Source organism: Haliotis asinina, chromosome 11, assembly GCF_037392515.1.
Source record: "Haliotis asinina isolate JCU_RB_2024 chromosome 11, JCU_Hal_asi_v2, whole genome shotgun sequence".
Classification (NCBI taxonomy): Eukaryota; Metazoa; Mollusca; class Gastropoda; order Lepetellida; family Haliotidae; genus Haliotis; species Haliotis asinina.
Window position 1 is genome coordinate 45,865,623 of NC_090290.1, and position 27,614 is coordinate 45,893,236.

The following is a 27,614-nucleotide window of genomic DNA, read 5'->3' on the forward strand; positions in this document are numbered from 1 at the left end:
AGATGGATGGATGCAGGCAGGTAAGTAGGTAAGTATCTAGATAGATGTATAATGTATATCTGTAGATAGATAGATATGATAAGTGGATGATTGAGCTAAACCTTTACCAGGCATCATCAGTCTATTCAGTCATATCGTGATCACAATATACATACGGGCAGATAGATAGATAGATAGATAGATAGATAGATAGATAGATAGATAGATAGATAGATAGATAGATAGATAGATAGATAGATATGATAAGTGGATGATTGAGCTAAACCTTTACCAGGCATCATCAGTCTATTCAGTCATATCGTGATCACAATATACATACGGGCAGATAGATAGATAGATAGATAGACAGATAGATAGATAGATAGATAGATAGATAGATAGATAGATAGATAGATAGATAGTGATGGATGCATGGATGGAAACACTGAAAACCTCTCTGTTTGAATTCCGTTGAAGACAGAAAAAGTAACAATGCCACCATACTGCTCTTGTATTTTTAAAGATTAACGTAATTCATGCGACATTTAGAGAAGATAACCATGAAATGTCGTTTATTGAGAAAGGTATACGTAAAAACGAAAATCCAAAATGCCGAGGTGGCAAATATGTGAACAAGTCATTTGTTAGTCAAATGTCTATTTCTTAAATCAGACAGACACAATTAATGCCCCTATTACAGTTAACTATCAAACATACCTGTGATGAAAAAATGCAATTTATGTTACATACAAAACAGCTTTAGCAAATCATCTTGACGAAAACAATTCAATGATCAAGCACAAATATAGGAAAGTCTTCAGTAAGCAATGCTACTGTACATACGAGTCTCTATTGAATTCATTTCTATCATGGTATACCCTGTAAAGAAACGCACATATACATGCACGGGAGACTCCTTAGATATAACTCTAACGTGTGCTAAATTATTTGCATGAAATGTGCTATATAATATATTTACATTGTATCTAAACAAAGTACATCAGCATGGTTAGGAAATGACCAGTAAATACAGAAAAAAACATATTCCTGCTATTTTTTTTTCATTTTCAAAATCGTGTTCCTGTTCTCATCTCCTCAGCAAACATGACGCATACATAAAATATTCACAAAAATATGCCCTTGTAACGAAATTATTTTCCAACGCGTAAGGAACTCAGTCTATTGAGAAGCACAAGCGTTCTTTTCTCAGACATCACACAGTCTCTGCAGTTAACACATTATCATTAATATCCCTTAAGAAAAGCAATGGTTACTGTTCCATATCCTTCCACAAACCTTGTGATGTGTCCCTGGTCTGTTGGGAAAAATGAAGATCCAGAACTAAATAGCAATATCAAAACTTTGACTACAAACTAGTGTCCTTGGTCGGGGAATGGCCAGCTCTAGAATGGTGTTACTTCATGCCTCTTCGTGTTTGTCTTCCACTGTGGTAATGGGTTGAAGAACATCGCCACTCTGAGCTGCCAGATTCGCTTCCCGCCATCCATTACTAGGTTCCAGTGAATTTTTGAATTTCTGAAACATTGTTAGACGTATGTATGCTACAAGTTTGGTTATAGACTAGTGGTAACAAGCTTTCACTTGACACCACGCGGGGGACCCGACTGAGGCTTATTTGTGGAGTCCGCCGTTGGAATATATATATACTCACTAGTTCACAATGAACAATATTAACTTTTAATTTACTCTTGAAAACTTGTTATACAGTTATAGCTTTAACCACCGTCTACGCGGTGTAGTAGGCAGAGCGACCGTCCGGACAATAGAAGGTCTGGGGTCCAAAAAAGACATTAAAATATGGTACTTATTGGTCACTGTCGGACGCTCGGCATTAATGGGTACAGCAAGGACGGGTCGGCTCGGCTGACCTCTCTCATGGTAAAACGTAGTACAAACAGCCACAAATACGCACGCATGCGCGTCGTCATCTGAGCGAAATATTCTATAATTACGACGTCAAACCCCATTTCTTCTCACCTCATCTATAACTCGATGTGATATTTAAGATAGAACATTAAGCTAAATAAACATTTGTTAATTTATGGTATAACTCGATCCCGTTAGTCGCCTCTTACGACGAGCATAGTCGCCTTTTATGGCAAGCATGGGTTGCTGGAGACCGGGACCTTGCTATTCTGTACCGGGACCTTCAGAGAGATTCGAAAATCCAGGCAATGTAGTACAATCGCATGCTTGGTGATACTGACCTCTATCAGATTCCTTCCTTTCGTTTTCCATACTTTCCAGACGAACACAGTCGGGAAGGGTAGGATTGAAGCCAGAGACACCATCCATCCGATTCCTGTGGCCCATGGCGGGTAGTCATAGTCTCCATATTTGGGAGGTCGGTAGGAATACAGGGAGTAGATGAACACCGACTATGTGGACACAAATAGCAACGAAAAAGAAATGTTTCATTCATGTGCTTTAAGGAATATGTGTGGTTTCAAAGGTAACATATCTGTAATCATGACTAAATAATACGACCGGCTTTGTGAATGCTCAGTGCTATTCAGGAAGTGGCCAAATGTAGATGCTTGATTGGCACTTTAGACGATGCTGTTTGATGAGCATAGAGATATTTCTTGGTTACATCTTCATTTTTTTTCTTGAGCAGAACGTTTCAGGGCTTGTTCTGATCCCATCGTCAGGTAAAACTGAACAACACAGCATATATTTTAATTTCGGATTACTCTTTCTCCGTAAAGTACAGATTCTAGTACTGTTGTGGGTTCCAGTTCCATCTGGGATTCGAACCCACACTATTAGTGGCAGGCACATAAATACAAACACAAAACGTCAGCCGTTTAACCCACTTCCATAAATAGGAAGTCGGAAAACTGTCAGTCAAGACCACAGACTTTGTGTGTCCTTTTGATAAGAGTAAATTAGCACGCATCCCACGACCGAAAGCTATAAATACACAATCCCATTTACAAGTGGACAGGAGTACCATGCGTTATTTTCGGGATTACACTTTCTCAGTAATGTACAGATTCTAGTACTCGCCCATATATGACATACATGATATATGTTATACTCGGTTTATTTGGACTCAACGATCGACCTACCGGGAACAAGTTATGCTTATAGAAGTCATAAGTTTTTAGAACGTTCAAAATTATATATATATTACATAAATGTTAAGGATATATATAAGTATACATTGTCACCCTTACTTTTCGTCTGGTTGTGTCCGAGATGTTATGGTAATGAGCAAGGCTAAAGTACCCATTATGCTGCTTGCATATATAAGCAGTGATAACAAATGTAATTGTGTACATGGAATGTTTGGGGTTGTCTGTTGTTTAACACAGCACTCAGCAATAGTAAAGCTATATAGGCGGTCTATAATTATCTGGACTCAGGAACAGACAATCAAGTGATCAACAACACGAGCATTAGTCCACCCACCCACTAACTCACCCACCCTCTGGAACAGAAAATCAAGTGATCAAAACATGAGCATCAGTCTACACGATTGGGATACGATGACGTCTGTCAATCAAGTCGGCTACACAGACCAATCAATCCCGTGAGCCGTCTCTTACGATAGGTATGGGTTCCCGAAGCCATTTATAGCCCGGATCTTCACGGGGGGACAAGCATGAGTTACTGAAGACCAGTTCTAGCCCGGATCTTCACGGGGGGACAAGCATGAGTTACTGAAGACCAGTTCTAGCCCGGATCTTCACGGGGGGACAAGCATGAGTTACTGAAGACCAGCTCTAGCCCGGATCTTCACGGGGGGACAAGCATGAGTTACTGAATACCAGTTCAAGCCCGGATCTCCACGGGGGGGACAAGCATGAGTTACTGAAGACCAGCTCTAGCCCGGATCTACACGGGGGGACAAGCATGAGTTACTGAAGACCAGTTCTAGCCCGGATCTTCACGGGGGGACAAGCATGGCTTACTGAAGACCAGTTCTAGCCCGGATCTTCACGGGGGGACAAGCATGGCTTACTGAAGACCAGTTCAAACCCTGATCTTCAAGGGTGTAAACCTAATAGTGTGTATACATATGCACCAAAGCCCATCACAATTACATCATCACAACATAAAAATGAGACTTGCGGAAACTCAGCTTCATGCACGATACCCAAACAGACATCGCTTTGGCAAACTATAGTCAATCTTTGCGTGGAAAATTTAAAACAATAAAATTATCCAAATGGATGCAATAGCCTCGCTAGGACTTACCAGCAACAACACCGGGCATACAAACTTGATTGCAATCATCATGACGCCGGGGATAGCTTTTCCCCACATTGTCTTGATGTCCTCCTGTAGTCTACGTGTGCCTTTAGTAATACAGAAAGAGTGGGAACACTGGGAACACCTTTATCATAAACAACATTGTTCAGAGAACCAATATTATGTTTGTTTTTGCTTATCGCCGCACTCGAGCAATCCAGTGATCAACAGCATAAGCAACGATCTATGAAATTGGGATACGATGACATACGTCAACCAAGTGGTCTCACGATTTCGTCTTGCATACCTTTACCCGTGAAGATCTTAATACTTATCTTCTGCAACTCATACTTGTCGTAAGAGTTGACTAACGGGGTCGAGTGATCGGACTCGCTGATTCAGTTGACACGTGTCATCGGTTCCCAATAGGGCAGATCGATGCTCGTGCTGTTTATAACTGGATTATTTACAGACCACCGATATATAGCTGGAGTAGTGCTGAGTACGGCGTAAAACTAAACTCACTCACTCACTCACTCACTCACTCTTGCACGCATGTAGGTATTTGGGGTCCAACTCTATTCACACTATCCACAATGGGCTGACACAGCCATTTCCTGTTTAACGCAGTACTAAGCACTATGTCAGCAGTGTGACAGAGCCTGGACGAGACAATCAAGTGATTGTCATAATAAGCAGAGATTTGAATGTGACATGCTTAAACCAAGTGAATCTGTCCAGTCGATACATTTAGTCGGCGTTGTGGCAAGCTTGTGTTGCAAGTGACAACATTTCTAAAACAGATAGGTCTGCAACAGTCACAAGAGCAAGGGAAGGACAACCCGGCGCATACAGAGTTAGTAGTATTTACCATAGCACCACCCCACCACAATGCATTCGGTGGTGGCAAAGAGAGCAATCGATGGAAAGTAGGCGAACCAGTCCACCAGCGTCAGCACGTAGATTCCGCCCTGGATAAAGAATAACGAAATGATGCTGGTGTATAAAAACACGAAGGGATACAATAATACCTATATCTCGTATGTTATTAAAATGGAGCAAATCAATGCTACTACACATACACGTTCTATAGGACTGTTGGAGGAACACACTCACTGATGCAATCATTTAACCCACCCATTCTCCCACCATCCCATAACCCACTGACCCATTCACCCACCATCCACATAAGCGAGTGAGTGAGTGAGTTAAGTTATACGCCGCACTCAGCAATATTCCAACTATATGGCGTCGGTCTGTAAAAAAGGCAATCCAGTGATCAACAGCATGAGCATCGATCTACGCAAATGGGAATCGATGACATGCGTCAACCAAGTCAGCGAGCTTTACCACTAGTTCCCTTTAGACACCTCTTACAACCACTCATTTACTATCCACACCTCAAAATAATCCATCCACCCACTCACTCACTCAAAAAATAACCCATCCAAGAACCCACTCACTCACACATCCATCTAAGAACCCATCCACTCACTCACTAAAACATAACGCACCCTATGACCCACTCACTCAGTCGCTCACTCATCCCCCAAATAACCCACTCAGTCACTCACTCACCCACCAATCAATCCAATCTGTCACCCATCCATCCAATAACATACATTACACACTACCCACCCACCCACTCGTCCACAGAGTGTTGAGAAAGTTACGTGTACATACCTGAGTAATGTAGAGCAGACCAACAAAGAAGTAGGTTATAAGCAAAATAGCAATGACAAGCCAGCGCCGCTCGGAAAATTGTGGGAAGCGATCCCGTACTGCCACAACTATGTTCTCAATGGGCGGAACCTGGAAACATTACAGAAACACAAGAATTACTCACTGAATACCTTAGCTTTCCATCATAATATGTTTTCATACCAGGTAATTACATAATAAGCTTGGAAAAACCATCCTGAACATTCATAAAAAAAACACCCCTGTTGGCGTTAGGAGTGAGTGAGTCTGATTTACGCCGCGCTTAGCATTATTCCAGCAATATCACGGCGGAGACACCAGAAATGGAATTCTCAAATTGTATCCATCTGCAGAATCGAACCCGGTCTTCGGCGTGAGGAACGAAAGCTTTAACCATTTGGCTACTCCATCGCCCTACTGTCATTTTCCATGACATTTAATGATATTTCATGATCTCCAAGCTGCTACTATTTTCTTAGGACATTTAATGATTCCAGACAATACACAAATTCATCTATTATCTTATTCGGTGGTAATATTTCAAGTTACAGATATGGACTCTACCAGAGTATCCAGTTCGAGGGTAATCAACGTAAGGAAGGTCAAGGCCGACCACAACTGTGGCAAGGGGAGGTAAGTGAGGACTTGTGGAAAGACGATAAATGCGAGGTTGAATCCTGAAACAATGAATTTTGGTTATAACCAAAAATTCGCGTGTGGTGACATGAAACTGGGTGGAATAAGCAAGGGTGTATTTATTTGAATAAATATCCTTCGTTTGAAAACAACAACGTGTCTTCTGATATAAAATATAACATTAAGGAAGGTGTTTACTACTTCCCATTGGCGTTATTGGATGTTATGGTCCATGGATCATTTGATTGTTTGGTCTGTTTTCTAAAGGCCGCCTTCATTTGACAGAGAACGGGCTACAAATACTTAAAACCCCATAAGGTGCATGTGTACCGGACATTCTTACATTTTTCGCGAACACCGAGTTCAGAGATCCATTCGTATAATCTTCACAGCCATTTCTCCCTTCACACTCAAGGTGACTAGTTTCTCAGGAGACTCGAAATTAGCTGTTATCTTGCACAAACGTTGTTATCGTTCTATCTTGCATATTACATGCTCTTAATTCGAAGGAATGAGACGCAGTACACGAAATACCTGACGATTCGAACGCTTCCACTGGTACTCCTCTCTGGTAGGCAACGTGACCAATGATAGCAAAGAAGGCCAGTCCAATAAGAATGGTGACCAGCATGTCTCCAATACAGACGACAACTGAGTCTCTATCAAGAAGAAGGAAATGACGACCGAAATGGCATCGGAACTCAACAGAAGAACCTAAAAGCAAATCAGCTCAAAGCTACAAGAAAGCTGACCACACCTGTCAAAATGCTGTTGACAGCTCAGCAATAATAAATTTACGTCAGATCAGAAATCACACACGACTTCGTCCCTGTGCATTAATGACTGAAATAACTTATTTAATTAGATTAATTTATGATGTACGACGTTTTTCGTAAAAATTGAGTAATTATAATATCAGTAATACAGTTGGATAGAAATGGTTTATTAAGGAAATCTTGAAAAAGACGGCTTTATTTAAAATGAATGTCGAAATTCTCTAAGAGTAATTCAAAATGTTATTTCTACTTACTTGAATGTATAATGTTCACAACTAACCTAAAACAGTTATTCCCAAACCTACTGTGGCTCGACAGTGTCACGATTGATCCCATTGCAATTCCAAGCGAGTATAGGGCGAAGTTACAACCCTCAATCCATACCTGGACATAAAATGAAATGTGTTACACTTCAAGACGGAATTACATTACGGGTCATCAGACTTAAACTGAAATCTGTTTTTCTGAGGATAGCCAAAACTGGGTATTCTTCTTCACTTGCGTTGCATACATATAAGAATGCGGATTATTTTACGCCCCTTTCAGCAATGTTCCAGCGGAGAACAACAGAAATGGGTTTCACACATTGTATCCATGTGGGGAATTGGGTCTTCGGTGGAAGGAGCTACCACACCGCCCCATATACATTTACAAGACATGAAACACGCAAAATATGATCGACAAATGTGGTGTTTAAATATGAAAACATACCTTAATTTGACACAGTCAAAACAAATATGCAACAACGTAGGTAGGTAGGTAGGTAGGTGGGTAGGTGGGTAGGTAGTTAGGTAGGTAGGTAGGTAGGTAGGTAGGTAGGTAGGTGGGTAGGTAGGTAGGTAGGTAGGTAGGTAGGTGGGTGGGTAGGTAGGTAGGTGGGCAGGTGGGTAGGTAGGTGGGTAGGTGGGTAGGTAGGTAGGTAGGTAGGTAGGTAGGTAGGTAGGTAGGTAGGTAGGTAGGTAGGTAGGTAGGTAGGTAGGTAGGGTTTTAGGGCGACCTTAGGCACTAAAGGCCTAAGTGCGCCCATGGAACAAAATATCGAAACGAGAGAGTCGTTTACCTTAGGTGTTATCAAGGTCTCAAGTTTAGGAACGAGATAGAAGTATATCCCATCTGCGGATCCTGGCAAGAGACATCCCCGGATTAGGAAAATAATGACGAGGATACATGGGATGGCCACAGTCACGTACACAAGCTGCAACACATTCGAACGTGACTGCATTCGCCAGTTGAAAAACAAAACACATTAATACAACTGAATTGTTCTGTCCACAGTGTGGTAATAACATTAATTTATTACATAGACATACAGGTACATATACCTGACTAAAAGAAAAAAATAATCTGGATTTAAATGTTTTGCTGTTTAGAGAATATTGTATCTCAGTACATCACTGCCTCAAAAATGTTATAAGTAAATGAAAGAATCAGTATGGGTTTACGCCGCTTTAGGCAATATTCCAGCAATATCACGGCGGGGGACACGCGAAATGGACTTAATATATTGTAGCAGTGTGGGTTATCGAACCCAGGTCTTCAGCGACAGAAACGGACGCTTTAACCATAAGCTTAACCCACCGCCCCCAAAATTTGCGAAGTAATTAATGGCGGTACAGACTATAAGCTTAATGTCACTAGGCATAGAGTGTGTGTAAGTAAGTGAAACTTTGTTTATTGCAAAGGGGCGAAGTGGTGTTGATAAAAGGAGTTATGATTTCCTAACAGTGACAGTCCGTTAAGATGTACTGGAGACTAACGGCTTGTTGTTGTACCTTTCCTGTAACTTTTATTCCTCGAAACACACAGAGAAATAAAACGGTGCAGCTGATAGCCAGGCTAATAATCAGGGGCAATCTTATGCTTCCTATGGTTTCTAGGCCATCTGTCATCTGCAAAACCTGGAATCTACAACATAATTAGACACCAGGTTATCGACACCTCCGTGGTGTCGTTAATCCCAAAGCCCGGCTCCGTTTTATGGTTGATAGGGCGGCTGCAAGGTAGATGTTTCAGTCCTGGCTCATTTCAAAAACTTCAAGATGGTAGACGTACTGAAATACTATACTGAGGGGAACACCACTGTGTTCTTTTATTTTTTCTCAGATTTCCTCTCACAGCGCTGTTCAAGGCTGATGGTGAAACCTGGAAACTATTAAAGGAACGCTCGAATTTACCTGTGGTTCTTTATTTGTTTCTCTCAGTATATATGACCGGGACCGACCAGCTGGGGGTCTGTATACTGAGTACCCATGATAAAGTACTAGAGAGGTAGCTTTGTACAACGGTTTAAATCTGTAAAGCAAGCACATACGCACACATGCACGCACGCACGCACGCATTCCTTCACACATACATCACACACTCATACGCATACACAGACACGTATTTGTACTACAAAATAATACAATAATCAAATGTTTTAATTCTATTTAATCGCTGCCCACGTATAATCTTTAATTTGAATTAATAACGGAGGCTTACGTCTAGAATACCAGCAGAACAGTAGATGAACGGTATACAGGCAGTGAGACTGTTTTGTCTTATTAAGACAAGCTTTTCAAAGACATTCGTCGAGGAATATTAATTGAAACTGATGTTACCTCCAGAACTCTTCTTCCGCTGTCATTCCAGCACCAGTACCATTGACGTCAGTTGCATCGTTGACCACGTTGAAGCTGGTGGCGTTGACCGTCATGTTGTGCAGTGACGTTGAGTTGACGTCACCAAACAGAGAGATACAGGATGGAGTGTTCCAGTCATTGTCACAATGGGCCCATGGTAGATGACTGGAGAAGGAGACATAGAAGTAGTACATGAACCAGCTGAAGATGACGATGAAGTAGGATGCATGGATCCATGTTCCCACAACGGTACCCACACCTATACCTGTTAAAAAGAGAGGAAAGGTTTTACCGTTTGCAAGGATCGTTCTTTTATAGAAGCTTGGTGCTTTACCAGTTTTAAGGAAAGATAGCAATACATGGATGAACAACTTCTTTACTGCTATGAGAACGACGTTTCGGTGTAGTTGTATCACCGTTATTAAGCATGTGATTATGATGATGATGGTGGTGGTAATGATCAGGTGCTTGATAACGAAATGTCGCTCTCGTTGCAATGCAGACGTTGTTCATCTATATATTGTTATCCATCCTTACTGCTCCAGCTTCTAAATGGCTCTCAAAGAAGTTTACCAGTTTCAGACTTGTAATCAGCACAGCTTTAGGGACTAACAATGCAACATTTACAAGCAAAAATGACCATATGATGGCATATCAGATATTTGAACGCTATGTCAACCTATCGGACACTGAGGTGGTTCTTAAAAGGGATTTACAATATTGCTTAATCCTTACATGTAGCGAAGATATTTTGGTAGGGCATTTTGAGCTTCCATTTGCAAGCAAATTCTATGAAGGTAGAAAAACCTTCCAGAATTAGAAAAACAAACAAATACTCGTTGTAAACAATCAATGGCAAATATGTTAAGATAAAAATATATGATTCCGTTCTCTTGCTTTGTAATTAAAACATGTATGTATAATCCACGAAATGTGAATTAGAATGTTAGAAGCACGTGACTATTTATAAGAAGTAACCACAAATGTACTATAGACCATGTTGTCGGTATTACTGAATAGACTGTCTGTCTTTCAAATTCTTTTAATAGCGGTTGGTAATACAGGATATGTGTTTCATGCGTCTGTCAGTCGTAGCGCTACCTACCATCGCTTTGTGATCACTGATCATCAGTGATATATACTCATAGAAAAGAATAAGGGAACAGGTGAAAGCATAAGTGTTACTTTATTTATTTCCAGAATTTCACCATCACTGCAATGTGGACCTTCTGAAGAAACCCGGAAAAGAATAAACGAACACTTGTACTTTCATGTGTTTCCTTATTTGTTTCATGAACGTATATATTTTAGATTTATTCCAGCTCTTTTTCTCATTGCATCAACCGGTGACCCGTGAAGATCATGCTTGCAACAAAAGGTGACTCAGTTGTCGTAAGAGGCGACTGACGGGATCAGGGGAGTCAGTCTCGCTTGCTTGGTTGACACATGGCATCGGTTCCCAGTTGCGCAGATCGATGTTCATACTGTTAATCACTGGATTGTCTGGTCCAGACTCGATTATTTACATACCGCCGCCATATAGCTGGAATAGTGCTGAGTGTGGCGTAAAACTAAGTTCACTAACTCACATCAACCTGGAAGTTGTTTCTTCAGAAAATCAAGACTGTGCATTCCTTGGCTCTGACTGTTTATATTCCGTGCGAACCCTGATATCATCTGTTTAAATGGGGAACTATTTCACCTCGATACTGTTGAGTGATGCAATACCTATGTAGTTTTACCGTCTACAGCACCTCCGTGTAGCAGTGTTGTCAAATACCCGTTGTTGTTTTTTCACATCACCTGTGTGATTCTGTTTCCTGCGTTCCTTCTTTCCATGCAAGAAATATATACTGAACAGCAAAAGAAACACAAGTTTCGAAAAAGTGAAATCTCATATAATTAAGAGTTGATGTTTATGTCTTCTACTTAAAAAAACAGACGCGTTTATTTTCCTGTTTAGTTTATCTGGTACCAAAATGACGACCATCACAGGTTTTAACAAATGTTAGAAACGCATAAAACGGAATGATTGAAACTGCATATGGGACACATTTATGGGATGCATTCGGACAAAGCGCGACTTTTGTGAGTTCGTTCGTCGTATTAAACGTCAGCAAGTTGAAACGTTCTTGCAGTTACGTCACCGCGTTATGAATAATTACGCTCCAATGAAATATCTCTAAGTAAATGACCTTTTTAAAACAAATGAACAACAAAAGAGACAGTGTAGTCAACTACATATTTTCAGTCCCAGCATGAGACGCGACAGCCATCATGGACGTCGGCCGACACATGTCACATATTGTAGACGTGTTAATGGAAACTCCTTGACAAGCATGAGTTTTATCTACAGCTATAACTTCATAAAGATACGCGGCTACCTGCGTAATTTCTTCATAATTTAGAAGCACCGGAAAAACTTTGGATTATGGACCTCCAAACACCGTTATGTCGACCTTTAATGTGGTTGTCTCGAAGTAAAATAATGGGCGCTGATATCCAGTATTTTGTGGTAGAGTCTAACATTAAATAACTCGAAGTATTTTAACCATCGAAACAAGCACAACTGTGTCTGAATATGATTACTATAGTCTTTAGAATTACAAACATGTCTCTCAGTCTGAGAACCTCCTGTTGGTACGCGGGATTTAGGGGCTTTCGGGGGTTTCGAGACTTACATGAAATCTGATATAGCCGTAGGTCTTCTAATGAAATGATGATCAGTTTCGAAGCGGCCAAAACACTTCAAATACCACTCTTTTACGAACCAGGAGAGTCCGTCGGTACAATGCCAATGCGAGTGACCTCGTAATGGGTGGATCCAGAAATGGATGGGCTGAGGTGGGGATGGGTGCGGGGTGTATGGAGAGGTGCTCCCCAACTCCGCTCAGTCCTGTAGGTTTATTAAATAAACATTGAAACTTTCATCAAAACGGGTGAAATTGAAGTGTCCCTTTTCTAGATCTTTCAAGGGTGTGCCCCCTCCCCCCAACCCCCACACACGCACGCGCGCGCGCACACACACATACACATACACACACACACACACACACACACACACACCTGTATTGAAGGTTCTACACCCACAGCCTTGTAGAACCTTGCAACAGGGACTGTGTATGAATTACCTCGTAGTCAAAGCGTTCGCCTATCAACGCCGAAAACCGAGTTCTTTCTTTTCCAACACGGATAAAATAAGTGGAACCTACCTCCGTTATATTGCTAAAAGCGACGTTACACCAAACTACATATTTACTTACACGAAGCGTACTTACCTTTAAATGGCGGACACAAATTCCAAACTTCAACTGGTCCTTTTTGGGAGAACTGCCCAATGACCATCTCCACGAACACAACAGGAATTGTCCCAATGAAGGTGAACAGGATGAAAGGTATTAAGAATGCACCTGAAATATTAAAACGATTATCACAGTCGAGGTATGTTATTGCTATTGAATGCCTCATGCCTTTCAAAATGTTGTCAACAGATGTTACTGTATACTCATGGTCCGGATCGGAGAGATTAGTGATCTTGATTAACACTTGTAAACTTGCAGTCTTGGTGACACGACGGGTTCGATTGCTAACGACTAGGTGCCCCGATGAGAACCACGAAAAACCTTGATGCGTAATTTCATAATGTTAATCTTATTCATTTGTATAAGTCATTTTCCAGCACTGCTCTGAACCGCTGCAATTATTACTCTGGATAATCAAAGCAACGTGTATAGGGTTAGGTTACTAGCTACCTGACGTATCCCACCGGGTACCCATTTTTGTTCGGTGAATGAGGCAAGAGAGTTGAAAAACTCACTTACGTATGGCAAGACTACATGTATCACATGTGAGTCGAGCGGGAAAACCCTCAGTAGACTAGCTGTCAAACACGGTCTCACATCCAAGGACTCACCTCGTCCAATTTGCTTAACTTCACTTGATTAGCAACCTGTGCTAGACCACACACCACCACATAATTTAGTTCGAAAGCATTATCCCAAATATAAATTATAAAGTTTAACATTTGTTGCGTGATTGTACTCGAACATGTCTTGAAAATAATATCCGTACAAAGACAGAAAAACTCATGGATGTGATTTAAGGAGAACGTGTACATAATGATTGTTATGTTGCACCCAGCAATGCCGTACCTGTATGGCAGGATCATTTATCAGTATCACTGCTGCATTGATATATGATTACACGATGTCATTTAGGAAGAGGTCAAATGCAACATATGTTATATTTGGGATTTCACTTCCTCAGTAAAGTACAAATTCTAGTTCTTTTTTGGTTGAGTCCCATCCGCGATTCGAACCCGCACCCTCAGATTCAGGCACCTAATCGCCAGCACACAAAGTCAGCCGCCTAACCCGCTCAGCCGGTTCGAATCGCGGATGGGACTCAACCAAAAAAGTACTAGAATTTGTACTTTACTGAGGAAGTGAAATCCCAGATATGACATATGTTGCATGGATATACATGATCTACACCCACGCGCTCGACATCCTAATGCTCTACAAACCAAGTCTCTGGGGTCCCATTCTAACCTGGCACTGAGCCACACCAGTTTAGAGTAATTTCCATTCATATTATAATACATAGAGAACAATATAGTTAGAAATTCCATATCACCTCCGCCGTTCCTCATGCACAGGTAGGGGAATTTCACGAAGGAACCCGAACCGATTCCAAATCCAAGAAGGGTCACAACGTAATCCAAGTGGTGACGCCATTTTTCATTCATCATATCTGTGGAAGACAAAAATTGTTCACATCTCCCTGCTAAAGACATGTAATATAGTTCATTCCAGAAAGCGATACAAACAACTGCAACTAATTATATGCATAAATGATTTATTAAGGGATTCTGCCATGCGAGAGCCACATTCTAGTCATGAAACGTCGATTTGAAAGATGATATTTTGGTCTGAATATTATATTACGTAATATATATTTTTTCATGCATAATACATTATATTGCGTCAACACACAACACCGATCTCTCATCACCATGCGGTTTATTCGACAACCATTACCCAGATGATACTAAAACTAGGAATGGTGAACTATGCCATTCCATATGAGTGGAATGAAACGAACGCGGATCGCGCGTGATGGCCTCCAGTCTTCAGGTCACTTGAACCTAACTTGTCAGTGTTTGACAGAAGGGAATGTCTCGGGCAATACTATCTGTAAGGGATGAATTATGTGAAGGAACAAACAATGAAACAGTAATTAAGTGAAGTCCCACTCGCCACATCGTTGCCACACTGGTGGAGCGCGAGTACGCTGAGGTGGCCTGGAAAGGGCCGATATGTCTGCCACAGACTAGAGGGTGACTCGAGGTCTAGGGTTGCAGTCTCAGGTCCGCCTGGATTGTACATACCAGGTGGGTCACGGGTGGAAAGCTTTGCCATCTGGGAGTGAGCGAAACCTTGAATATTGTCACGCTCAGTCAAGCCTCTGATTTGATCGTTAGCAGTGGTTCTGAGTAGAGTTGGCATTACTCGGTAACAGTCTGACGATTGTACCTCGTATACTCTGGAGCGAAACTGGGACTGGGTAAACTTACGTATTTATAGAGTCCTGCCTGTCACCTCCGTGATCATGTACTTGCTCCGAGCACAAGTTTTGTCTCGGTCAAACTTGAGATACACCAAATCAGCCACCGAGACATCACACGAATCATAATGATTCGAGTGTGGATAACTGATGAAGGACCAGACGTCTGTCGAAGACAAGGAGATTTTCGCCCGTGATTTGGTTTCTCTGTTTGAGTTGATAGCAGGAGGGGTGATTGAAGCGAATGTGAAGGACAGTTAGGAGCCCATCAAAGGACTGTTCTTGGTACTTATGTGTCTTGGAATGGTGTGTTGTCTTTGACAACCAGGAAGCCATCTTTTGCTACGGTAATCACTCCCAAATACCGTTTAACATCAGGAATGTGAGCAACGTTGTTACTTGGGCGTGTCCCTTGAGACAGATGAGAGTGTGTACGTCTGAGATCAGGGCACTCATGCAGAGACGCTTGCCATACAGCACGACTTTTAAATGGCATTTTGGCACCATTCTCAATAACATCCTGAACACTAAGAGAGAACACCGTAGAGACTCATGTAATCCGACTGGATATTGGAAACTCCAGTGATGTGTGCGATGTTAACTCGGTAAATGCTGACCATTGATAGGAATGTTGTGACTCTGGCACTAGCGGAGAAACAACCACGGTTGAGCTTGATGAAGCTTGAACACGGGATCTGCTGTCAGTGAGAATCTGTGTTGGGGAAGATGTTGCTGTGATGTATGGGCAAAGTGCTTGGCAGAAGTGCCAATAGCAAGTGCCTCAAGCTCACATGGAAGCCATTGCATTTGATGCTTTTTCAGTTTGGCTTTGAAAAACCCATCGAGATGGGTCGTTCCATTCCGCTTCACATACACGGTAGCTGCAACATCTTGAGCTTTGATGGACGCATCTGTGACAATGCAGTGTTGATCTGTCGGGTGAGGTATAACAATACTCTTGCAGGAGGTCATTGCTGATTGGGCATCACGGAATGCTGCAATGACATTATCTGACCATGAGATTTTCTCATTTGATTGTCGTGCAGCTGTTACAGAATCCAAAGGGGACATCAATTTCGCGTAGCCAAGCAGAACATGACTTAAGGCCTTGAATGCTCCAATGAAAGATCGCAGTCCTTGAACAGTGGTTGGAGGCTTCACAGCAGATAAAGCTGCAGTCGTGTGTGGACTTGCAGTCAAAGAACCACTATTCGAGATCAATCCCCGGATGTTGGTTAATTGGGGCAAAGTACTGTTTTGGAGACGCTGAGGCGAAGTTTGTTAGCGCTTCTTCAGTCGTGTCCCCACCACAAAACAAATCATCAGCCAGTTTGATCATACATCCTTTCTGAACAAGGTGACCAAGCACTCGTGACATCAGTTCCTCAAGATAAGCCTCTGAATCTGGCTTTCCCAGAGCACAGCGTGTGCACTCCGTATTCCTGTGAAAGGAGTGACAACCCCACAGTATTTCATGGAGTTGTGAGACAAAGGTATTTCATAAAATGACTTCAGTAAGTCAGTTTTAACAATGAACCGTCACTTGCCAGTTTCCCTGATTACACTGTCAAGGTTGGGCATAAGAGCAGGTTGTGGTTTACAATACTGACCAACCTCTCCAAAGGAAGTCACGAACCTACTTCCGCCATTCGGTTTTCGAACCAGGAAAGACATATTGAGGTATTCAGCGGTGATGTTGACCCGCTAGGGCTAGGCGAAAACACCCTCCTTCTCCACCTCATCAAACTTAGATTGTAGTTCATTCAAGTCATCTCGGTTATAGTGAGGGAGACGGCCCTCTCGTTGAGGGGGCAAGGTTGGGCCCATGTTCACAAGAGCCTGTAAGTCTTCACTGGCACCGGTGTACTTTGACACTCATGAATGAAAGACTTGATCAAATTCCTCATGGAGATCGGTAAATTTCCTAACCATTTCAGGGCCAAGGATGTTGTCTGGATCAAGTGATATGTCCTTGGAACATGGTAGTATGGGGTCTACTTTGGTTCGTGCCATGCTTGGATGTGCATCGGTCTGAATAGGTTTTGTGATGCGTCTGATCTGGCAAAAGTGTTCATGACCCTTGAGGGTAATTTCGCTGATTGTGGTGTTCGTGATCCTGATTTTGTTACCAACTGTTGTAATGGGCTGATATGGTGACCAAGCCTTCTCTTAGGAACATCAACGTCTATGAACTCATTTGGCAGGAGTCTGATCGGAGGGGGCTCGGATAAGGAAAGTCTGAGTAAGTCTAGCTGCGGCATGACTGCCATGCTGCTTGCCATAATAAATAGCGTTAGACCCGTTGATAACGATCCCGTTCTTGGCAGGACGAGTAGCAATATCATTGCTTTTATGGAACGGAATTCCTTCAAGGATGTCAACATCAAGTTGTTTGACGAGAGCATCAAGTCGGAAAGTGTCACCTTCTCTGGTCAATGTGCAGTGGACTTCTCCAACTACTTCCAGCGGGGTAATGTCATCGGCTTGTCGCGCTCGTTGGGATGCACTAGTAATGGGGAGATTAATGGTTCTGGCGAAAGAGACACGGACCATGTTGGTCGCAGCACCAATGTCTACAGTTAGTCGAACTTGATGGTGTTCATAAAAAGCGTTCAGGTATGGAGAGGTCGACACTCACACGTGGGATGATCGAATAAGAGGCTCTGTTCCTCTTCCTGATCAGTGTCTGAACACTCATCAGTGTTGTCCTCCTCTTCACCAATAAATCTGGAACTGCCAGATATCATACGCTTGTCGTAATCCGGGAGGTAACGACAACTCCTACGGTCATGGATATCATAAGCCTGACGTCCGGCTGTTTTTGCACAAGATACAGCATTTATCCACTGCGGGGTTGTCTTTCCTAGACATCTGGTTATGACTAGTGTGAGACTGTCTATTGTTTGGGTGGGTGGACGCATAAGCTCTAAAGTCTTTAGTGTCTTCAATGCAACGCAGTTCGTCCAGCAACGAAGATAGGACTTGTGAAATCTCAGGTTTGAGTGACGCCAGCGTCTGATTTCGGAGTTCAGACCCATACTTTTGTTTAACTAGCTGAGGGAGACCAGGATGGGTCAGTTGTAACCACAGCACAACAATCATGTTTTCCATGGTAGGTGAGAGATCTTTATCAACAACTGGTGCTTGACCATGGCGTTGAATACCACATCCGGTAGTGAGAAGATTGTCTTCTATAAAGGCTACAGTCTTTTGATATAAGTCCTCTGGACGTTCATCCGTCTTAAGTTTTATGTCAACGATATCTAGGAAATGCGATCCAGTGGGCTCGTACCCATAATGTTGTTTGACCCTCTGCCATATGTCATGAACAGACACTGCAATAATAATCTGACCGAGCATCAAGTCTAGCTGTACATTGTTCTGCGCTGCTGTTTTTCTGCGTCCTTGCGGGACACTTTCGTCATCATAGTGCAAGCCCCGAGTAGGATTGACGGCAGTATTTTCTCCCACGCAAGGTCTTCCGCGAGAAAGGAGGCGAAATTTTCGTCTAACGAAAAAATATACACGAGATTTTGACGCCAGTTTTCATAAGTTTATGCTTTCGTGTTTGGTCAATTGCCACTGCGTTGGAGCCCGAGTTTGAGCCATGATTTCGATTCAATAATGTCACGAATTTGCAAGCACTCAGTTATGTGTACGTCCAATTACTGAGTCGAAAACGTCTTGAAGTACACTTGGTGGAGGGCTGCCTACCGATTGTGTAGATATGAGGGTAAACGATGTCACTGGAATCCTGTTTGTCGGATTATTGACGTGAGTCTCAACACCATGCAGTGTATTCGACAACCATTATACAGATGATACCAATACTAGGAACGGTGAAATATGCCATTCCGTTCAAAGGAAATGAAACGAACACGGATCGCGCGTGATGGCTTTGAAATTCATGGACAATGCCACAGAATCACCACTCCCGGTTCTGTTAGGCGTAAAACACATGACATGAAACAATGCAAATGATATGAAAAACAGCAACCATTAGCATAAACGGTAAAGTGTATAGGATGTCACCCTGCTGTACACCTATCAATGAGTAAGTGAATATGTTTTTAATCCGCTTTTAGCAATATTCCCGCAATATCACTGCGGGGACACCAGAAATGATCTTCACACACTGTACCCACTTCGGAATGGGACCTGAGTGTTCAGAGTGAGAAGACGACGCTTTGACCACTGCGCTACGCCAGCACCCCGTACTTTCATCATGCGACAACGTAATGCAAGGAAACAAGACAATCACGTAATGGACCTGAACATAAATAGTTTTTTCACTAGCAAAGCAATTTTCATGAAAATGGAGCCCGGTGAAGGTACAGGTTAGACAAAATGGTCTTCAGTAAGCCATGCCTGTTGAAGAGACGACTAACGGGATAGGGTGGTCAGGCGCGCTGACCTGGTTGACACATGCCATCGGTTCCCAATTGCGCAGATCGATGCTCATACTGTTGATCACTGTATTGTCTGGTGTTGACGCCATTATTTACAGAGCGCCGCCATATGGCTGGAATATTGCTCAGTGCGGCATAAAACTAAACGCACTCGTGACGTTGGATATTTTACTACGCTACGGATGATTGTTGATAAAAAACAGGCGTGCTGTTTATCGCCATGCTCACAATAGTGCCACAGCACAAAGTCAGCCGTCTAACCCGCTCAGCTACCCCGACTTCCATAACTCACTCACTCACTTAAACTCTCATCGTCAAGTGTGAAGAAACTATTTTGTACGGAAACGTCCTAGTGCCACAGCCTGAATTGTTTTATCTCCTAATTAGGACGTAATATTTCCTAATTTGTACTTATGATCTCCTAATTAGGAGTTAATATCTCTTAATTAGGTCTTAATTAGGACTTAGGTTTGTACTCGATCGGAGTAAGATGGTTGCCTTCGTTGTCCCAACCTTGACTGGAGCAGCGCTTTTAACTTGTCTACGTCATGACTGTATTGGGATTCTTGAGAGGCATTTAGAAGTTGCTGAATATAATAAGATGAGTATATTGATGACAACTTCTTTCTATTAAGATACTATGTCCTAATTAGGAGATATTAACTCTCAATTAGCAGATACTATGTCCTAATTAGGAGATGTTAAGTCCTAATCCGAGATAAAAAATTCAGGCTGTGGCACTAGGAGGCTTCCGTAATTTTGATCAATTATGACATCGTGATTTTGCTTGTAAATGGGTGACATCAATATATAGAAATGACGCTTTCAACTGATTGATGACGATGGCTCCAATCAAACCGAACAAGCGTCAACGTCTATGATGTATCAGCTTATACAGCCAAGCGCTGAGAATATTCAATTATTCCACGCATCATGGATGACAAACAACTGTTAAATACCTGCTGCGAGCGTGTGCTAGTTCGTCCTGTTGAGGTGCTGGGCTGTCTCAACCGTATCCTCGGGCGCCTGAAGCCGATATGCTGGTAGGACAGAGATCCATGTGCATAACTAACTCATCACAATTCGTTCCTAGGGCGAAATGCTTAGAAAAATGTGTATGCTGCATATATAAGTCATTCATAGCACTTATACTTGGACAGACAGACAGTTTTATTCAAGGTAATGCCCCCGTGGTATAATGCATACGACGGTAGTAATTCATTCGTGCAGTAATTTACTGTTTATACATATGATTGTATTTGTTGAAGTAAAGGTAGTGGGCGTGAATTATCTGATATATTATATGCTTGGCATTAGGTCTGTGTTGTTCAAGGACAACACATCGAAAACTCTGTACAGGTACGTTTTGATAGGCGTCTTATCCAAATAAATTTATTATGTTTATACATCATCTTAACTGAGGTCATGGAAGACATAAAGCTGTTGTTTTTAACACCGTACTTAACGGTATTCTCCCTACATGGAAGCGGTCCGTAAATACTTGAGTCTTGACAAGTCAGTCCACTGATAAACAACATAAGTATCAACATAAGCAAATGCGATACAATGCCATGTGTCATCAAATCTGACCGTCTGATCCCGTTAGTTAGTTATTGAGAACACGAGACAATGACTGATGAAGTGGGCACAATTCGGCGGTCAGCTTCTTCAAAATGTAGGTCGAACTTCTCTTTTAGCAAAGCGTCAGTTGTCTCTGAAAGCTCTGATTTCAAAGAAATATTCACATTAAAGATGACATTTTTCTCGGAACACCCTGAAGGTAATTGCATTTTCAAATTCAGTCTTCCAGAGACATGAACGCCAACCAGACTCTCACATCGTCACTGGACCATATTATTCTGCCCTTCCGACCTTCCTCTACTGAAATAGTTTTGACCCAAGTCGTCTCCGGGTTCTTCTCACTTGGTCTGCATGTCGTTTTACCCTGTCCGTATTATGTTTTCCGGAGAATGAGTCAGTCACAGTCACTAACACGTTAGAAGCAGAGGAGGTCGTGGGATGCTTCTTTCCCGAGGCAAATGTAGCTCCTTATATCTTTATAGTCAGTGTTCGTTGTGCCTGAGGGCGCTGGAGGTGCATGTCGGTTTCGTACCACCTAGGGGCATATAGCTTTCTGTGTGACGGATATATGTTTAACTGTTTAAGGTAAACGGATGGCATGTGGCTATTTAGTATCATGTTTTGCATGTGACAGTAACGGTACAACACGAAGACGAAGTCATGTAAGGAGTTAGCGTCCTTCACAGAGACAAATGACACGCCGCAAGTCCTATTTTGCTAGCATGAATATAATAACTGTCCTCGCTCAAAAGGATTCCCCAGGGCACAAAGAACGAAACAGCCTTGAAGCGTAAATGAATAAGTGAGTGAGATGAGTTTTACGCCGAGCGCAGCAATATTCCAGCTTTATGGCAGCACTCTGTAAATAATCGCGTCTGGACCAGACAATCCAGTGATATACAGCATGGGTATCGATCTACGCAACTGCGATACGATGACATTTGTCAACCAAGTCAGTGAGCCTGACTATCCGATCCCGTCCGTCGTCTCTTACGACAACCATAGGCGACCGAAGATCAATTCTTACCAAAAAGTGATCAACTGACAACATAGAATACAACAGAAAACTGGACGTTAGGAACAAATTACAATGAATAATTGGGAATACCACACAGTTAATAATGTGAGCATGACGTACGTTTAATTAGCCAAGAGAAGGTCTAGTAATATCCAATCTTTCATCTGTGACATTCCCCTAAAACTCTCAGGCTCGTGACATAATCGCATGTTCATTCGTCAATCCTTCTATCAATACTGTTGATCTACACTCCTGACGATCTGAATGTACAGATTGCCTTGCAGCTTTGAAAACGCAGAATCACTAAAAACATTCTCGGAGAGAGTGTGTCAAAAATCAATAATGTTCACTTCACCCTCTGGGCAAGTAGTGTTGGCGTAACTATATAAGGCTTACCAAGTAAACTTAGCAAACAAGACGAACATATAGGTTTACAGACTTTGGGACGAAACATTGTGTACAAATATATAATAGATTTTTATTGTCGCTCCTTGACCCTAAACGATTGGCTCGTTAATATACTTTCTTGCACCGTTCTAATGTAAGAGGTGGAATGTGAATAAGATATATCTTTCTGTCAGTCTGTCTGCATATCAACGCTTGACACTTGACACGTATTAGCTATCAGCCTGTAAGCTTTCAATATTCGAATTATTGGGTAATGTCTACAGATTTTGTAGTTCTATTACATAAAGTCACACTTATTTATATGACAGAGAGGAAAACGTGAAATAATGATATGTGCACGTAATGGGAACTTCTGGTTGTTTAAATTTTAATTATGGTCTGAATGGTACATGCTAGTAAGACGATCGATTATGGTCAGGCCATATGGACATGCAGAGATTATGGACAAAGGGACTGTCATCCTGTCCTTTACATTACAGACCACAACCGTTAATCGTTTAAATTTGGCATCCCTTCATGACTGTAGTGAACCGCAATCAATATTGATCACAAAATGTGTTGATGCAGTCATACCACTCCATGTGGTTTGAGAAGTAGCGTATTTTGCTAAAAGGAAGCCAAACCATATTAATAAAATAATACGTATAACTCATCTCACTTTGCTTCCCCGTCGAACCAGTCGGTGAGAAGAAATAAAGCACTCGGGCAGTATAACATAAATGTGTTTAAGTACCAAGAATATGGTTCTGATTGTTTCAACGAAATTATGTGTTTAAAGACGGACAAGAATCATCCAAATTACCCTGTGATCAAGAATTTGCAGAAGTGTCAAGTGTTGATTTCGTGATTGAAGATGTGTTACACCCAGAATAACATACATTACATACACTCTTGTGCAACGTATGCTGCGCATGTGTTTCAAAAGTATATCTTCAACTGAATAAATTACCCTAGGTGAGTATAAATTTGGAAACATACGCAAATCTGGTTTAAATGTATTTGGTGATGTATTTAGCCTGTTTCTTTGGGATAATTCGTGGCGTTTGGCTCTGTGAGCTCAACGTGGTTTTATAATTTGGTTTATACGTAAGGAAAAGATTGTGGGACTGAAGTGAAATGTCAGCAAGCACGTCTTTCTGTGAGGTTTCAGTACCCAGGGGTTTTCATAAGCGTCCTGGCTGGTGCTGTTAGTCGGTCAACATGTAATGCTGCTTTGGTGCTATTCACATAGGGCGAAGAATTTCAAATGAAATTGAAAAGACATCATTTTCGCATAGAAATAGTTTTTCAGTCAGCCTTTAAAACGCAAAGCGTATTCCAGCCTGGTTTGCAAGTTTCATTCAGAACGTGTACTTGTGACACCATCACTATTACTGGGCTTGACAATGGCCAGCACATGGAAGCTCCGGTTTGAATTTCCGCTCGTTGAAATGTATCAGGGTTACAACTTTACAAATGCTAATGCTTTTAAAACGATTGATATCAGCGGATGTTACTGATACTGATAGTGACTGTCGAGTGTCTGTTGTGAATGCTCACATGTTATGCGTACTCTTATTACACCCAGTCCAAACACCTGTCATTTGTTGATTCCATGGTGAAACAGAGAGTGGTGTGCACTGTCAAACACGTTACGTTGTGATTTCACATTAGAAGCAACACGTTTTGACTGTGTACGACAGTGACAACCAACCAACCAACCAACTATCCCATCCATCTATCCATCCATCCATCCATCCATCTATCCATCAATTTGTAGAGAGCTAATACCCATCCTTCGCTAGGTTGCTCAAGAGCTCCGTAGTAGGCTGCTGAGAATAAATGGGTCTTTAATTTTTATTCGGAAGTACTCGGTTTCTTTTCTGCTCGTAGATTGAGTGGTAGCTTGTTCCATATCGATGGGCCACCAGATTGAAAGGACCTGTCTTCAAATGTCTTCGTCCGACCAACAACTGACTTATGTTGTCTTGATGATCTAAGTTTCCTCGGCATCTGATATTCATACACAAGATCAGATACGCATACTGGGGTGTGAATACATGATGAAAACGGGTGGTGTTTAGAAACCACACCTAGGTCCTTCCCCTACCAAGCCTCTTCTATATACAATGTATTTCATACCACAGACTGAACATGTTGTCGTGAAATGTCTTACACTACTGAAATAAACCTTCCCTCGGGTTGCAGTTTTCTGCAAGTTCCCATTTGCTATGACGAAATGTGCTACTAATGTCTGTATAACTGACTGCCACGTGATCAATACGTCAACGTGGATTGAGTACCAAGTATTATCTCTTCAATCCCGAGTTGAAACAATATGACCAGTCAGTAAAATACTCAGCACGAATGAAATAAGAAATAAAGTCTTTTCATATGATTAGTATTCTAAAATGAACGAAAGTCAATACAAATAACGACGGAGGCATTACACTGGCAGTCAGGCAGTGCAAAACGGGGAAGATGTACCAGAGCAGTGACGTTGCTTTATATGCTACAAAAGCAGTGATAATAGCAATCAAGATGGTGATGTAATACTCACCCGCTACAACGGTAGCCAAGATTCCAATATAGCCCAAGGTCGAGAATGCAGGGTGAGCCTTGACCTTCACAGGACTGTGAGCCTTCTTGTGTTTCGAGATGAGATGTATTATGACTGAACTGAGAGTTAGCTCCCTTTATGTACAGACCCAGCTACCCGGATGATCTTACTGCCTGTGTCTGACTACACTGGAGAATTCCGGAATATACCAGCCACGTCTTGTCTAGCCCATCAAGATGTAGTAAGCAACACATCACTGGGCTCTTGTTAACCATCACAGAAATACAAATGCAGCTCTGCTCCACATTGAAAAATCAATAAAACTGCCCCATAACTGAATGTGGTTGGTACATTTCAACTGGCAAGTAACCCAATTCCACGTAGTTTGGGAGTGATGGTGGGTGATCTCTGATCGGACACTTTTGGTTCCTTCATGTTCACTTGTTCCTGCTGTCACCAAACAAATTGCATTGTCTTGTGTGCATGTGTAAAACTGCACATGCACATGCACGTGCATAGATGTCAGTGGTGGCAGCGGTCGTGGGCGGAGGGATAGTGATAGTGGCTGGAGAGGCAGAGATAGCTGTCACCGAGTTGGCGGTGGCGGTGGTAGTGGTGTTGGGTGACTATGGCGGTTGTGCTGGTAGTTGTAGTAGAACAGGTGCTAGGGCTAGGAGGTATGAATATCTGTGGTAGCAGCAGCAGTCGTGGTAGTGGTGTTGGCAGCAGTTGGTGTTGGTAGTGTTAGGGGCGGTAGCGACCGCTGTCTCGGTGTTGGTGGTGGCGGTGATAGTGGTAATGGTGTTGGTTGGGTACAGTGGCAGTAGTTGTGCTGGGCTGGTTCTAGTAGAGCATACACAACTGTGGTAGCAGTATTAGTGGTGGTGGTGCTTTGTAGTAGGAGAGGGTTGACAAGTGTCGCCGTGATGGTGGTGCAGGTGGTATTGGTGTTGTTTGGTACAGTGGTAGTAGTAGTAGTTGCAGTTGTAGTAGTAATGTTGCTTGTACTGGGCTGGTTCTGGTAGAGCATACATATTTGTGATAGCAGTATTACTAGTGGTAGTGGTGGTGGTGCTTTGTGGAGGGTTGACAGGTGTCACCGTGTTGGTGGTGGCGGTGGTAGTGGTGTTGGTTGGTTATAATGGTAGTGGTGGTAGTTGTAGCAATGGCGGTGCTAATGCTATGGCTAGTTCTGGTATGCATGAATATATTAGTAGTGGTAGTTGTGTTGGCAGCCGGGACAGTGGTTGTGGTACTAGGAGAGACAGTGGATGTCGCCGTGATGGTGGTGGCGGTGGTGGTGATTTTGATTTGTTATAGTGGTGCTAGTTGTTGGAAAGGTGGTGCTACTGCTTATGTTAGTAGGGTATAAATATCCGTGGTAGCAGTATTAGTGGTGTAGTGGTGACCTGATTTATTTTTCCATACTGTTAAGGAAGTTTGCAAAACATTCAGTTTTAAATATTTTAAACAAAAACGAAGATTGTACAGTGTTACCGACAGCCTGACCCATCACTGATGATGATGCCGAGTATACCTGTCGACAAAGACCTACTGAATAACTTTGCTATATCAGGTTTACACTTAAAACTAGCAGGCGGCAATAAACGATATTTCTATATCGTGGTAATGATGGTAATATGATTGTAGTGTAAGCATTAGCATTGCTGGTTATAATTTTAGTGATAGCGGTTGTAATCTCATTGTAGTATACTGGCATTGCTGGTGTTAGTTTTAGTGGTAGTTGTAATGATAGCAGTTGTAATATGATTGTAGTGTAAGCATTAGCATTGCTGGTGTTAGTTTTAGTGGTAGTGGTTGTAATATGATTGTAGTATATTGGCATTGCTGGTGTTAGTTTTAGTGTTAGTGTTACTTTTAGTGGTAGTGGTACTGGTAGTATTTTGGTGGTGGAGAAATTAGTGACATTGTTAGTGTTTGTTCTAGTGGTAATGGTGGTAACATGATTGAAGTGTAAATACCGACATTGTTAGTTTTAGTGATATTGTTAATTTTAGTGGTTGTGTTGTTACTTGTGGTATTGTGGTTGGAGTGTAAGTACTAACATCGCTAGTGTTCGTATTAGTGGCAGCAACAGTAGTATTGGTGGTGTTGGCAGTTGTAATAATGGCTGTATAGTAAGTGGTTCATGGTGAGTGTTAA

General features: G+C 42.1%; 1 protein-coding gene across 2 annotated transcripts; it reads right to left on the minus strand.

The window, feature by feature from the left end:
• Nucleotides 1-523: 523 nt before the first annotated feature.
• On the minus strand, nucleotides 524-25,543 carry LOC137256331 (sodium- and chloride-dependent glycine transporter 1-like). 2 transcript variants are annotated; one of them, XM_067794104.1, is made up of 15 exons: nucleotides 25,452-25,543; nucleotides 20,865-20,945; nucleotides 14,567-14,683; nucleotides 13,210-13,341; nucleotides 9,911-10,196; nucleotides 9,083-9,215; nucleotides 8,371-8,505; nucleotides 7,591-7,694; nucleotides 7,069-7,193; nucleotides 6,463-6,575; nucleotides 5,881-6,009; nucleotides 5,069-5,168; nucleotides 4,204-4,304; nucleotides 2,208-2,378; nucleotides 524-1,515 (listed from the first exon to the last, which is right to left on the minus strand). In XM_067794104.1, the coding sequence occupies exons 3-15, from the start codon at nucleotides 14,679-14,681 to the stop codon at nucleotides 1,399-1,401; spliced, it is 1,761 nt and encodes a 586-aa protein (XP_067650205.1). In that variant the 5' UTR covers nucleotides 14,682-14,683; nucleotides 20,865-20,945; nucleotides 25,452-25,543; the 3' UTR covers nucleotides 524-1,398. The 2 variants fall into 2 exon arrangements, with proteins under 2 accessions (XP_067650205.1, XP_067650206.1); XM_067794105.1 differs by lacking the exon at nucleotides 25,452-25,543 and having other exon boundaries at nucleotides 20,865-20,975.
• Between the last annotated feature and the right edge of the window lie 2,071 nt (nucleotides 25,544-27,614).